The sequence below is a fragment of the Acanthisitta chloris genome, unplaced genomic scaffold (genome assembly GCF_000695815.1).
Source record: "Acanthisitta chloris isolate BGI_N310 unplaced genomic scaffold, ASM69581v1 scaffold18664, whole genome shotgun sequence".
NCBI lineage: Eukaryota > Metazoa > Chordata > Aves > Passeriformes > Acanthisittidae > Acanthisitta > Acanthisitta chloris.
In genome coordinates, this window is record NW_008671213.1 from 19397 (window position 1) to 35443 (window position 16047).

The window sequence follows — 16047 nt, forward strand, 5'->3', positions numbered from 1 at the left end:
ATGCTGAAAAACTTTCGCAATGCTTGGATAAATCCAGGTATGTAAGAATTGATATGTTTATGTGCATGTCTGTGAATATCTATCCATCTGTATCTCTGTAACCATACAGAGAGTCAGAAAAGGTTAGACAGTAATACATACATATATATATATATTTAAAAAGAGAGAGTGTGAGTGTGCATGTGCATATGTGTGCGTGTGTGTGTATGTGCTAGCAGCATCTTTATACTTTGCGCCTCCCTGTTGATTCCAAAAGAAACCAAAAAGCCCCATTTTGATTTAGCTGATTACAATAAGTATTTTCTTAAAGAAAAGAAAACCAAATCAAACTGTAAAATTAATATCTAACAAGACTGTGGTACTGTAGGACTGCACAAAAATGTGCAAATTTTTTAAGTATTTAACATTTCTACAGCACAATAGTACAGATAACAGTTCTACAGCTTAAAAAAACCTACATTTTTAAAACAAAAAAATTAACAGTTATGCAACCTTTTCTTTAATTCACTTCATTGAATGATAAACTCTTGTTAAAAAAGGAAAAAGTTTACACAGTTAAAAATGAAGCACAGGTCAGCAGTATCTTTACAATACTAAAAAACTAAATCAAGGACTTTCTTTTTAAACATTCCCACATTTTCCCTAAAGTGTTATGATGAGCATTATGATGGGAAAGGGTGATGTTGAAGTAAAGAGTCTGCTTTGTTTGATAAGCCAGGACCCAACCTTGCAACAAACATCTTGCACTGAACTGCAGTTCTCAAAACTTCTCTTTGCAAAAGCACGTAATCCTCAACAGGATGATCATTCTTTCTGATTAATTTCCTCTTCCCTTTAACTTCAACCAATGTCGAACCCTTGAGGTATCTGTAAATGAGATCCTTCAGACGCCTCAGTGGTCAGGATTCTTTTATTATGGTTAGGTTATTAAACTGTGAATTCTTGGTCCACATGGAATAGTTGTTGTTGGGTGTTGGGTTGGTTTTTTTTTTTTGATTTTTTTTGTTTTATATATCCCCAATATTTTTCTCTTTTTTTTCTTTTTTTTTTTTTTTTTACTTTATTTTATATATCCCCAATAATTGCTCCTTAGCTAAGAGTTAAGAAGTACTTCTAAAGCACATCGTATGGCTCAGAAGCGGCTCTCTGGATCTTAAAGGGCCTGCAATAAAAATCCACAATGGGTTTTTATGTTGCATAGTGATCAAAGCTGCCCAGATATTCCAGTGCGGCTCGATAGCAGAACTGGTATTGATCCTGGAGAAAGAAAGACAGAAAACAAAAGCATCAAAAAGGCAGCTTGTTGGTTGATCTGTAGTTTCTTTCAACTTAGAATGAATACTTCGTGGCTACAGACAAATATACCACAGAGGCATCTGTAGAGCAGCAATATTCAATTGCTGATATCAACAGAAATCCACTCTGAGTTAAAATAAAGATATCCATTTAATGCAATAACATTTTCTGCAGAATGCAGCTTCTTTTTATGCAGAGACTATATACCCACCTACTGACTGTCTGTTATTCTGGATTAATACTATATCAACATAAAGTTTCCTTCTGATGGGAACGTGCTAAGAGGCTTTTCTCCCACGTATTTGAAAATAAGCAGCAAAATATCCAATTAATTCTACAGCAAATACAACACACTAAGTGACAAACTCCATCACAGCCTTAATACAGAATGCTGCATGGAAAACCATCAGGTTAAAACTCATGTTAAGGAAGCAAGGGGAATCCCAACCTTTCAGTAATACAGACTTTGATGAAGACGTGAAGATATCTTAGCCTGTGGCAAGAGAAAGGCCTAAGAGAGAAATCAGCAGCTAAAGCACTGTATTAATATGAAACAGACTGCATTTCAAACTACACCTGGAAGCAGAGAGAAGTTCAGTGTGGTGAGAAATTTGTTTATACCTCTGATGAATCCCATGTTTGGCATTTCCTGTTATTCTCACCTCAATAAAGCAGTCCTTTTGCATATGTATGTTATGTTGAACACTTATACTAAAATGGCACATCTGTGTACCCATTTGCAACTGCCACTCAGGGTTTAAATGATAAGAAAAGAAAAAAAACCAGCAAAACCCAGCAACATATACAAGAAATTGCTCCAAAATATCAATGATATCTGCTTATTTATCTGGTAGTGTTATGTGATAACCCCACAGAGGTTGTACTTGCTAAGATCACCATTAAAATTCTTTTGAAGGCCAGGAAACTAATCAGATATTTGCTTCACTGAGGTGTGATGATCACTAATACTGCTTTTTCTGTTAGCTGAACTAGTTGGAAAAGTGGCAGAATGCATTACACATATGCCTAAATTTTAGGTCTATGTGCGGTCCACATGGAGTTCAAGTGCTTTGTTGAATAAGGATTAGATTTCCAGGCAGTTTATACCACTGAATGAGAGATTTGTTTTCCACAGAATCCTGAAAGAAATGAGCATACAACACTTCAGCTTTCAGCAGAGGGGATGATGGGTAGCATACAAAAAAAAGTCAGAGTAGGGGAGGGAGAATATATTTCAGAGTTGAACTCTGTATTTGTCAGGTAGGCTCAAAGAAGCATAGTTTTTTCTGTATACTGTAGTTATTTCTTGGAGCCAAAATGACAGAAAGCAGTCATTTTTCATTTTGCTTTTCCAGAAGAAAGATGGTAATGGAAAAGAAATGGAATTAACTCTTCAGTTTGGTCACAGTGGTTTACTTGGCTAACTGACAAGACTACAAATAAGTATCTGTATTTTTCATATAAGTTTTTATGAAGTTGTCTTCTTAAAAAAAATACTACCCAGCTCCTACTGAACAAGTTTAATTTTCTTGTGGAAAATGGCAAATATGGGGAATCATTTTAAATTTCACAGAGTGTAATTTAAAGGCCAGTGTCAATCAAATTATACGATATAAGTGTATGACCTAAAATGTTTCCCTTCTCTTGCCGTTTTTCTTGGTTTTCCTAACCTATTGGCTCTGGTTTAGTTCAGATTTCCTGTTCAGAAATTTAAGTAGAAATTAAGCACAGCATTAACTGATATTGTTTAAGCATTCTTTTTGACATGACACAGTTCCAAGCACCCAGGCCCAGGTAAAGAGTTGACAGTGAGTCAATTTCCTCCCTTTATTTCCTCCCTTTATTTCTCTGTGCCAAATTATTTACAATATAGCTTTCCTGAAAGCTGAATTTACCGTTGCGATTTTCAGGCCCAACAGCCACTTGCCTGTTTGAAGGCAAAGTCAAGAAAACCATGAGAGTAGTACAGCATCAGTCTGAAGCCATGCTCAACACCTTGCTCTCAGAACACAAAAAAAAATCAGTGGATCCACCCGCAGAAACAATTTGACTTTTTCTTTATTACCACACATTTTTGGCAGGAAACAAGATTCAAATAAAAACGGGTGCTGCTTCGCAAATGGTTTTTCTCAACTACCATAATTTAGGATCCACTATTGAAATTATTTTTTTATTCCCCAGCCTGTAGAAACTATTGCTGTAATCGAAAATAGTTCTTGCAATACCTTTATGGCAGAATGTACCCTGTAGTCACAGGGTCATTATATGACTTCAGATACAAATGAAAGCACATTTTCTACAGTCTCTGTCTGTGCATTTTTTTTGGCTGTGTAAATACCGCTTCTTTTCCATCACTATTGTATATGGATACTGTTTTGCTCACCTCTGTCTGTACCATGGCTGGCCGCTGCGTCCTTAACATTTTGACAGTCTGGAAGATGTCTACAACACCTTCATATCTCATTCTTTCTAACACAATGCTCAGGGTTATGAATACTCCAGTCCTTCCAACGCCCGCACTGTTGCAATAAAAGAAAAAAAAAAAAAGAAAAAGGGATGTTATTTGACAGTTAATGCTGAAAGAACTGGCTGACAAGTTATCTGTGGTTACAGCATACCACATGTGTAAAATTTCTATATGGGGAAAGGCTCACTAAGCAAAATTCCACAGCAAATTGCCACACTGCATTCATAAGAATAACCGCACTCGAACAAACTTCACATGTCACAAGGTACATCCCGACTTTCCAGTCTTCCTTGCAAAGTGACTTGGTTTGTTCATCTAGATATACAGTAATCAGTGGATGGGGAAGGAAAATGAGAACATTTGTTGCTGATAATATACACTGGAATTGACAAGAGAAAAAGAGACCAAAATGCATTTTACTTCTTGCTTTATTTTAGCTCATTCATGTATATGCCATGTTTTGCACATCTTCAGTGTGCCATTTTACCTTCTACTTTGAGTTAGAGATAGTGCATGTTCAATTAATATTGAACTTGTCCATAGACACTCCTATTTAAATAACAGATACGCAAAAATCTCAACACAAAACTTTTATTCAAGTCTGGCAGCTGGGAACTTTGCATTCCAATGCTGATATGCAGACTCCATGTCTGTCCATATTAGTATGAAATATGGCTTGTTTGTTCCATGTTCTGTCTTGGGTTTCCGTTACTAGTTTAAACCCTCAAGAAGTGATAGAAATTCCTGTAATCAATAGAGGCAATAGCTGTCACTTATTCCTGAGGACGACCCTTGGACAAAGAGACAGGTAACTGTACAGAAAAAAAATTATTTTCTAAGTCTGAACTTGTATGTAGAAATTAAACACCCCATCATCTCACTGTTGATGCTGATAATTTCAAATGGTTTGCTTCCAGTCAGATAAACTCGGGAAGCTGAAGATTAATGTGACCTATTCACCAGACAACAGAGTGGAACATGAAGAGCAGGGAAAACCTGAAGAACTCTGAATGTTCATATAAACCATGACAGTGATCCAGTGAATTCACAAGATTAGTGTGGAAATCGAATGCCCAAATTCTATGATGGCATTTTAGTGTTTGGTCTAGATCAGTGCACTTCTAGGGCTATTAAACATATTCAATTGGATTTAGCAATTTTGCATAGTCTAGGTGCCTTCAGAGAGCTGAAGCCAAAGGACAATTGATGCACCACTTGACAAAATATCATTCTGTCAATTCTGATTAACCTATATGGGATGACAATAGTCCTGGAAATCTAAAGTAATTGGAGTGCAAGGTCTCCTTTCTCTGATGAGGTAAATTAGAAAGCTATTATTTATGAAACATGCCGGAAAATCCTAGAAAAAACATCACTGGATCCTGCTTGGACGTCACAGAGCTTATGATAGCCCAGAAAGTGACAGGCAGAGTGAGGGCTGATTACCATTTTACATTCTGCTTGCTCCTGCTCCTGCTCCACCATTTAAAGATATCCAACTAAAAAAGTATGATTTTCTAAATGCATGAGAGGACTTCTGGCCTCACACATGAGACAAATCTTCATTACTTTAAGCAAATGACTTAAAACCCTCTAATTCAGCAAAACAAAGTGTGATTTATTTGTTGTCTTATGTTCTTAAGAAATCAAAAACTATCTGGAGATGGTACTTAATGTGGAACAGAGACTAATACAGAAAGATCTCAATGCTTGCAAATCCTAATTAGCCATCAAGTGTAATGTTTTGTGAAAACTCTGTAAGAAACTGATCCTGTTCCCCTGAGAGTGGTGAGCATAACAATTCCTTTTGAAAGATGCTTAGGATTTCTAAAGAGTGAAGTGAAGGCACTACTTCATGATGCAGTATGATACACAAAAGTGTCAACAGTGAGAAACTGAAGTCAGGATGCTTTAATGAACCATGAGGAAGTATTACGTTTTTGTAAGACAGAAGTTGATTGTTACGAATACATATTGAATGCAGGCTGGGAAAGGGTTGTCTTCCTCATTCACCAGCTAAAAGCTGGATTAACAAGACTACAAATATCTAGTATTGGTTGAAGTGAAAATTTTGCTTCAAAGTGAACAGTCCTTTGCCCTCTTAAATACTTTGCATTCTCTGCCTCAAGAGGTTAGAAATTTTTAAATTTAACATACTGATCTATTTGTAAAAATACCAGAGAAGAAGATTTTAAAATTGTGGGTGGCAGGGGTTTACTGTGTAACAGAGAAAGCAAGCTTGTGAAAACTGTGTAGAGTGGGAAGGAAACCAAAAGGAAGTGGCACTAGCGGAGTTATCATTCACTTTAAAACTCATCATGATACAAACTAGAGGCATTATAACAGTAATTCCACAGTTACTAGGAAAGCACAGGTACCCAGGATCTTGTCTTTCTTGAAAGAAACAAACTTACTGATTTGCTAGGGACATTTCCCATTTGTGTAAATTGACTAACACTGATAATGATTATTAGCATTACCAATCTCTAAGCTGTCATTATGATGATAAAGATATTTAAAGGCCAAACCATGTTTAATTATACTGAATCATAAAGAACTCAGTTCCTGACTGTGGAAGGACAAGAATCCCTCTCCTTATGTATATTCATAGGCTTTAGTAAACTCATTCATTTTGTCTTCATGCTAGTATTGTAGTACTACTTGGCTAGCAGTAAGGACTTGGAACTTGTGTTGTTATTTTGCATCTCTGTTATATAAATAATAATATTTAATCTACCAAAAATAATTTCATATTACGAAAATGAGTATCTAAAACCCTAATGGAATTTATAGAAAACAATTTATTAAATAAGAGAAGATAAAGATATTATTTTTGGCCATCTGCTATAGACTCTAGAATACTGTAGAGAAAATAAATAAAAAGTATAGGAATATTAAAAAGCCCACCCTGGATTATTCCTACACACCATGCAAGCTGTTTCCATCAGCATATCAATTGTAAAGGAATTGAAGAAAGTCATCACATCAAAAAATGAGCATTAAGTCCTGAAGTTAGAACTCATCAACCCAAACCTCAATGATTTTTTAACAGGCAAATTTTCTAAACACCGCTTTCTATTCTATTCACATTCTTAAGACAGATACCATTTTTCTTTGTCTCATTTTGATTGCTACTAATGTGCTACCAAGGTATAACTAGCTTGTTTGCAGCTAAAAATTCCCACCAATGTAACAGCCTAACTTTTAATTTCCAGTGGAGAAAATATCAGATATAGCAGTCTGTGATAAGGCTCTTTCCATGCCTTCTGTGTGCAGCATTGACCAGATTGCTTTTATGCTGCATTAGAGGCATTTATAAGCGAAGAAAAAAACTCCCATGCTTCCACATATTTCTGAAGCACCATTTCTGTGTAAAAGGAATATCACGGAACAGTTCTCATTTCATAAAGCAGTTCTTTGTGTTCCTTTTCAGAACTTCTACTCGATTACATTTTCCGATAGCTCACCTCTGAAAATCCATTTAAACGTACACCTTTGCCACAATCAGCAATTAGCTTTAGGAAAAAATAGAATCTGCATATGAGCTGTTTTTAGGCTTTGTTTACTTACCTGCAATGAACAGAGATTGGTCCATCCTGACCAAATTGCTCTTTTGTTTTATGCACTTGGCCTATGAAGTCAATAAATCCTTCTCCAGACTTTGGCACTCCTTGTTCTGGCCAGTCAGTGAACTGGAACTGCCTCACTGTTCGGGACTGGCCATCCTTTAACAAAAGACACAAATAATGTATCGCAGAATCATGTTGCAGTGGCTGGAACCCAATCAGCCAATAACCATAAAGACAATCACAAGGCAAGGACTTTGAGAGGAGCTGGGAAATGGCTAAGATCATATTTATGAAGACTTTTTCAATTGCAGTACTGGCTGGAGCTTTTGCAGGCATTGGCCTAGAGGCGTAGTTTCATTAGCAACACTGCACAGATTCCCTTCTACGCTGGATAGGAGAGTTGTCTGACTTTCTGCCAGTGTAAAAAGTGTGTCTGAAGCTAAAGACATAGCAATCCCACCAGGTTATGACATTTTTTGTAAGTTATGTGTTGACTCCTGCAGACTCCAGATTCCTTTAAATACAGATCAGGTAGAATAAGGTCATCAGATCTGGCTTTCCAGTTCCTAGATATGCCCATCTACTGCATGGCAGGAATACCTTTACTGATAAGACTTGTTTAGTCACTGCTCTCCTTGTAGATGATATCTTTGATAGTATGCTGCTTTCTATGAGGTGGATATTTTGCCTGAAGAAGATGGGTCAAGACAAGCCAATTGTTTAACAAACCATGAATTTTCCTTCAATCACTGTTAATTTAATTCACTAACAATTTGCAGTCAGTTAAAACTGAGAAGAAGGGCTTCCTTTCTTAAAACAAACTGTCTGAAGCTGTTCATTCCCTGTGGTTAGTTTCTCACCATTGTTTAAAACTGCAGAATACTGCAGCATAGTTATTTTTATAATGAAGCCACAGGAATTATTAAATGCTGACTTCTGCTGTGTGTCTATTTAATGTGTAAAGAGTCAGGACACAGAAAAAATGCAATACAAATGGCTAAAGTAAATTTGTTCTGCATCTTCAAACACTGTGCTCTATGATTTTGACACTGTCAATCTGCACAGCTGAAATGCTTAAAAGCATGGGCATATGAGCTACTGATGTTAACTGGTGCCTCTGGACATGATGTTTCCTAAGCACCCACCCTGCCATGCCTTCAAAATGGTCTTCTATTAAGTGAAACTCATGAAAAATTGAAATTATTACAAGAGATTCCTCCCAAAGAGCAACAAGTTATGCTGGAGGCGAGAACATCCTTCCTCTTTTTTCCCCCTCTACCACAAGCACTCAGCAATTACAGACTTTTGAAATGAAATAGAAGTGAATTTAAAAATAACCAAAGGAAAACCCAATATTTTGCTTTATGTTTCCTCTGGTAATGTGGGGGTTTTCCTCTCATGTCTCAGATGAGTAAGGAAAACAGAAAAAGTGGAGCATGCCAGCCACTGCTCCATGAGAGGACACGCATACACTTCTTTGACTTACTATTTGCTTCCACTAGACCTCTGTGACAATTTAGTAGTCTATTTCTAGTAGTCCTAGAAAGCCTGTCTCATGAGGAAAGGCTGAGGGAGCTGGGTTTGTTCAGGCTCAAGAAGAGGAAGCTCAGGGATGACCTGACTGGTCTCTACAACTACCTGAAAGGGGGTTGTAGTGAGGTGGGGGCTGGTCTCTTCTGCTACGCCTGCAGGGAGAGGACTTGAGGAAATGGCCTTAAGCTGACACAGGAGAGATTCAGATTAGGTATTAGAATTTTTTTTCCCCCTGTTGGGGTGGGCAGGTAGGTTGCTCAGGGAGGTGGTGGAGTCACCAACCCTGGAGGTATTTAAGAGGCATCTGGATCTGGTGCGGGGTGATATGATTTAGTGATTTAGGGGTTACAGTGGTAGTGCTAGGTGGACAGTTGCACTTGATCATCTCAAAAGACTCTTCCAACCTTTCTGATCCTATGACTATTTCTGTAGACCTCTTTTGTTCAAAAAAAAAAAAATAACACATTTGAAAACATTCACCCAATATTACTTCTTCTGGGCATCAGCACAAAGAGCTAAATATTTCCTTCCAAAATGGCATTTCTTTAGTACAAACTTTTCTGACAATGGTCTCTCTGCCCATTTTTCCCCAAGAATACACAATGAAATTGTGTCTTTCAGATAGCCTTAGGTACATGACATTAATTAATCAGGGAGACATAACAATAGATTGATTCCCTTGAAAATAGCCTCCCATACTACTGAAGTAAAGAAGAAAACCTGAAGTCCGACTTGCAACATGTTGCTTAAGTAGATAGAAACTTCACCAATTTCTGACCCTGATAAGAATTATGCTAAAATAACAGTAACTTTTTCAGGCTAGAAAAGACTGCTAGAAGACAAAGACACTGCTTTATTTAAGTCCAGTCTGTCATTGAAAAGATGACACATTCCTATGCGATAAATAGACTTAATGGTAAATATTTCTTTTTCAGGCGTGTCTAGGTCAAGTGTATTGGTATCTTTCATGATCATTGTAACTCAATAATCCAGTACAAGTCTGTGAAGCGAAAACAACTTCTCTTATTTAATGGGCAGACAAGCAAGTTACTTAGCCTGTGTTAGACTAGCATTAAAACATATTTAGAACTGATCTGCAATTTCTTACAGTTCCCTCTACAACTGAGATTATAAATAGTGCTGATTTCTTTTAATGAAATTCTTGCCAACAGCAGTCCAAATACAAATGCCAAATTTTATTAAAACCTTTACTTTCAAATATTATGACAGTTTACAGTTAGTTAGCAAAACAAGTACTTTCAGATCCCTGTGTGGAACAGAGGGTTTTTAATGTATCATCCTATTGATTGGCAAACCATTTGGATTTCCTCTTGCTCCTCGCAGGGGATATTCAATTGTGTTTTGATTAGGTGGTAGAATTTGTAACACTCTCTTACAGCCATCACTAATAGTTTAGCCTTAAATGAGACTGGCCCAACATATTGACCTCTGGAGTTTACAGAGAAAGTGAGTACAAAGCAGTCAGAAGCAGCAGATTGAAACAGTTACAGAGGTCAATTTCACCATACACACAGCTCTGTTTCAGAAATAACAAGGAGTTCTACACCAGACACTTGCTGCTGGGACCTACAAAGGTAGTGTGCCTTGTTTTTTTTCACTGTGGAATAATAGGTTAGCTTGGCTCTGCCACAGTATGGATGGCATTGCAAGAGTATGCATGGGTTTGGAGATGAGAGGGAGACAGCATGGTTACAACCAACGCAGCATTTACTCTTCTTTGAAGGTAACAATTTAGTCACATGGTCTCAATTACTGGGTGTGACTGCCATAAAAGCCTAACTACAGGAAAATTATAATGTACATTTTTGTAAGCAGTTCCCACCTCTACCAGTAAATTTGGAAGGAGCTATAATTTCCCATCATATCTAGAAAATTTAAGATGGCGCTGTCAGCTCACAGATGAGTTTAACAAAGTTTCAACCATCAAGATAAAGAGATTTTTAATATCTGAGAAGCAAGCATATGTGAAGTCACAACAGGATTTTCAAGGTGCACATATGCTTGACTGTTTTTAAAAGAGATGTATTAATATCAGGCCAAATAAAACTAGTTCTGGCAAATTTAGTTACTTGACCTTTTCAGAATTTTTACTGGTTTATAAGTAAACAGACCTTCATAAATATCCTACTTCATTACAAACTCTTGAAAGAACTTTTTGGAAATATATACTGTTTGCAGACACTTCAGCTACATCTATGGCTTTCTGTTATAATTGTTATTTTGTGATCTGAACTTGGTGAACTATGTCACCTAAGACCTCTTCTAGTTTGCGACAGAATAGATTTTTAATAGATGATCTATGAAAATTATCAGCCTATTTGTAGTGAAATTGGCTTTGACTGTTTCTGCTTACAAATGTGTTTAAAGACTAATGCCAGGAGCCTGTTCTTCACTTTTGTTAAGCACAAATAGGTTAGAGAAGCTATGAGCCATATGATCCTTACTGAATTTCAAATAGAATGAATATGAGATCCAGTGTGTCTACAGTTTCTTTACAAAAAACTAAATCTCATTTGCCAAATAAAGATGTTCATATGCTGACTTGGTCAGTGACAATACAATCCAATTTTACTTGAAGCTTCCTTAAAAAGCAGCAGTTTAGCTAACTATGAGAAAGTCTAATATTTTGGATGCTGAGAGGCAACTCTGAGTAGCCACTGGAGAGTACCTCCTGCTATTTCGCTTGAACAAATATTATTTCACAGCACCTACAGAAATGGAGGCTGACAGCATGTTTCCCTGCCATGCAGACTAAAGTACTAGAAATCAAAAGTCTGAGAAATGCCAAATATATATTAAAAGTTAATGTTTGCTTAATGTTATATCAATGCCCAGTTTTGGACTCAGGAATTTTGATAAGAAATGCAGTATGAAAATGAGTATGCTAGGGTCACAGCTGCATGTATCTACTCTGCAGATATACAAGAGTGCTGAAAATATGCTATACGAAAAATCAAATTATAATGTGCAAAGCTTGTCAATCTTTTCTTATGAATGTAATTTGCTCTGCAGTTTTAAAATCTCAGTTTATTAACCTCCATAATCACTCAGCCAAGAGGGTGGTGCAAAACAACATACTTACAGATGTAAGTAGCAAATATTGCCCCCCAAAATGATCTCAGGAACTCAGGAAAAAAAAGGAAAATGGTCCTCAAATCATCTAAAATCCTTTGGCACAAATAGTTGCTCAGAATTTCAAAAGGTTGTGCAGCCCAGATGTGAGATCTGAATGAAGTCAACTGTTCCTACAGAAAGATCTTATTCATTTAATAATAACTTTATCCGCTTTTTGTTTATTGATTGTAGAATGCAGGACCCAGGAAATTTTTTAAATAATAATAAAAATTTTTAAAAAAAAGAAGAGTAGAAAAGAAAGAAATTGACATTTTCTTTTCAAATTTATGGGAACAAGTGTAATCCTATGTTGACTTACCCTTGCATCTGTAACCTTGAATTCTCTTAAAATATACTGTGGCATGTTGTACTCTGCCATTGGATCTACCACAAAATACTGGTATCTGGCTGAGCGCTCTGCAGGCCAGTATTGGTGGCATTTTTCCTACAAAATAAGAAACCAAAATACATTTTCTGGTATTTGAGAGCCCTTCCATAAACTGGTATAAACCCTTTTTTACTCAGCTGGGTGTCATATTCATGGAATATGCAACTACTGGCAGGCACATGAGCTGTTTGTGTAGATGTGAACATTAAGTTCCATACCTGGAGTAAAAAATTAATATTGCATTGCAAAGGGGTTCTCTCTGGTCGCTGCATATCTAAACTTATTTATACTTCCTCTTCATTTTACTATTTATCAGTGACAAGTGCTATCCCTGGCCTAATTTAAATACTGAATAGAATTTAAAGCTTGAAGCCACCTTCAGTTTTCTTTTTTCCTGTTGAAGCAGGTCCCCCCAGCTTCAGTCAAGACTATCTCTGCATCCACTAGCCATGTCCTGCATCATCTCTAGATGTGCCTAACTCAGATTCCACTTACAACATACCAACTTTATCTTGATGTAATCCTGTTCAGATAGAAAATTGCTTCATTCTTTCCACTACACAAAATATCACTGGAATGAGCTTAGAATTCTAAACTTTAACATTCAGCTCTATGGACACACGGAAGACATTCAGATCTCAAAAATAGCATACTTTCTTTTAACATCGTTACAGAGAGATGCTGCATAAGTGAAGTTTACAAATAAGCAACCTTTCTTTTTCAATAGACAGCAATTCTCTCTCTGCATCCTTCAGAGGATCAGCATGCAAACTCAGCTGAATCTCGGTGTGTCCCACAACAAAATGCCATGTCTAGTTTGTCTATTGCAACACATCAATAGACTGGAAAACCTTAAACCTAGTGACACAGAATGTCACTGATATTTTAACAGGAGAAAGAATCTAAATTCTCGTCTCTATCTTTAGACATTCCCAACAATTAAATATTTTAATAAAAATAGCTGCAATAACCAACATTTTAATAAAGGAATATTACATCACTACTTACTCTGCCCATTTCTCGTAGCTTAGTGAGCATGACCACAATTGTAGAATTATGCTCCCAGAGCATTCTCCAGAAGTCTTCAGTTGTTTCTGCTAAAGGACCCTGTGTAGCTATGTAAGCTTTTTGTTGCCTATGTTGAAAAAAGAGTAAATTAATCAAAAAAGGGTATTGATACACATATTCTCTGTTTATATGTAAACATGATCAAGAAGAAAAATGCATATACTATTAATAACAAGCATATTAAAATCTTATTATGATTGTTTAATCAAAATATGGCCTTTTATTTTTAGAACTTTGAGAGGAAAATTACTCTGTTAATATTATGATGTATGTCTTTATCATTATTATTTAAATTTTAATGCAATTCTAATAGCTCAATTTTGTGTGCTGTAAAAAGCACTTAAGAAACACTTAGTTGTGCTGGTTCATTTTGTAGAAATAACTGTCTAACAATCTATTAAGTTTAGGAATTATAGCATCAAGCAGTTTCTTTATTAAGTCCTCTTCAACAGTCTGATGCCTCCAGCAAAAGTATGGCAGGAAGAAAAACTAGGAATGGAGTGTGCTACATTTCCAGGCTGTAATATCCTACTAGTGGAAGCTACCACCAAGCTGTTAAAAGCCTCTGGATCAGCAGCTTTATAAGATGATGACCAGTTCATGCTGTTCTTGCTTCTTTCAATAAACAGAAAGCCCTTTGTGGGTGATAGTGAAGATGAAGGTTGTTTCCAGTTATGAGCAGGGGCTCAGAAAATGATCTCAGTAGATACGGATACTCAAGCACACCTTAACTGCCTTAGGGGAACTATGTAATTTCTCCATTTTTTTTCTACCAGCTGCTTAAGTCAGCTGAGGGCAGAATGGTCCATGTTGTCATGAAGATGCTGGTGGGCTATGCAAGTGTTCATGTATAAAATACTTTTGGCAGTTAGGTCTAGTTTTAGTCAGCATTCCAAGATCATAGATAATCACTTTGACCCACAGAGTGTATCTCCTGTACATTATTTCTATGTATCCCTTTAAGCAGATCAATTGTAAAGAAACAGAAGTTCCAAGTCATGCATGTGCTTAAAATCTCAGTAATTTTCTGCAGGTAAAGCATACTGAGGGTTCTCAGTGGCTTGAAGATAGGTAAAAAATATTTTACCTATCTTGTTTAAGATTCTACGTCATTTACATACTTTCTCTGTATTGCATAGGGGAAAATCCAAACCTTTTATTAAAACTTTAAAAACCCCCACTCAATCAAACATGACATGCACAGATAATAACAAATACCAAATTTTGACATTAAGTTTTGTTATTTTCAATATAATTACATGAACAGTTTTGTAAACTTTTAAAACATCCCACGTGAGCACACACTGGCTGTACCTGTATCCATCAATGAAACTGGCATTAATATAATCAGAACCTTCTACTCCTCGGATGGGCTGCAAGCATACCCTTGTAGACTCATATGGCATAATATTGACAAGGCGATTTTTGAATTTATTACATGGAAGATTGGCACTGATGAATCTTGAAGTGTGAGCCTTGGAGCTAGCAAGACGCTGTTGAAAATAAATTAAAAGAGTTAAGGCCAGATATGACAAAAACAAATGACACTATCAGGTTTTATAATCTCTGCTCGTTATCCATTAATGAATAATTTCAGTTTTAGATGCTTCTTTATCCATATTCTAATGCATTACCCAAATATTTTCAAAGATTGTTTTAACACCTTACACAAGCTCAATGTCAGCTCCATTAATGTATATGGACAAATTCAAGTATTAAACCACTTCACAAATGCACATTTGAAGCTATAATAACAATGATAAAGAAACAGCAGAGTTATATCACCCTTGTTGAATAGTTCTTGTCCAGCCACACACTGAGGATAGTCTTCTATGATTTAGAAAGAATCACCTTCTTGACTAAAATTTTAGTCTGCCAATGTCTTATTTTTGATTACTGGAAATAATTGGTGGAGAATAAAGCAGCATTGTTACAGCATTTGATTTTGGTTACCTGCAATATAAAATCCCCAGTACCTTAAATTCCAGTTCCATTCCTGTGACATTTTCGCCTGTTTCTATCTGTGTCAGCTTCTGGATATATGCATACAGGTTTCTGGCTGGCACTTCGGTATTTCCACATGTCACTGCTTCCAGCAGTGCATCATGGATAAAGATGTATTGGTCCTCAGTTTGAACCATGTAATTCCTCTGTGCTCTCATTAGAGTTACGTGGCCATAAATATCTACAGTCTTTTCATGCTTTATTCTTTCTAACATGGCATCTATCACAATGAAACAGCCCGTCCTGCCGACTCCAGCACTAAAAGAAAGGTAGACAGGAGAGAAAACATGAAGGACTATTTCATTCATTGTGATTACTTTTACGTCATTCAAGTTTTAAAGTTTCATGACAATGATTTAAACAGCGCATTTTTCTGAATATGAACATCGGCTTTTATGAAAGAGGTTGGTGCCCTGAAATAAATAAACTCCTTAAACATCCATTACAACCATTGAGTATGTGGAATGCTTCTATATGAGATCTCTGCATGCTGCAGTTTCAGGCTTGACTATAATAGAAATTAAACACACTGCAACATGTTCTAAATACACATTTTCTTAAAAAGGGAAATTACTGGTGTCGTGGTT

General features: G+C 36.4%; 1 protein-coding gene across 1 annotated transcript; it reads right to left on the reverse strand.

Moving 5' to 3' along the window:
* Positions 1-1051: 1051 nt before the first annotated feature.
* LOC103801599 (receptor-type tyrosine-protein phosphatase delta-like) lies at positions 1052-15768 on the reverse strand. The gene is made up of 7 exons (XM_009074017.1): positions 15433-15768; positions 14771-14949; positions 13397-13523; positions 12320-12445; positions 7334-7488; positions 3680-3815; positions 1052-1257 (listed from the first exon to the last, which is right to left on the reverse strand). The coding sequence occupies exons 1-7, from the start codon at positions 15766-15768 to the stop codon at positions 1189-1191; spliced, it is 1128 nt and encodes a 375-aa protein (XP_009072265.1). The 3' UTR covers positions 1052-1188.
* Between the last annotated feature and the right edge of the window lie 279 nt (positions 15769-16047).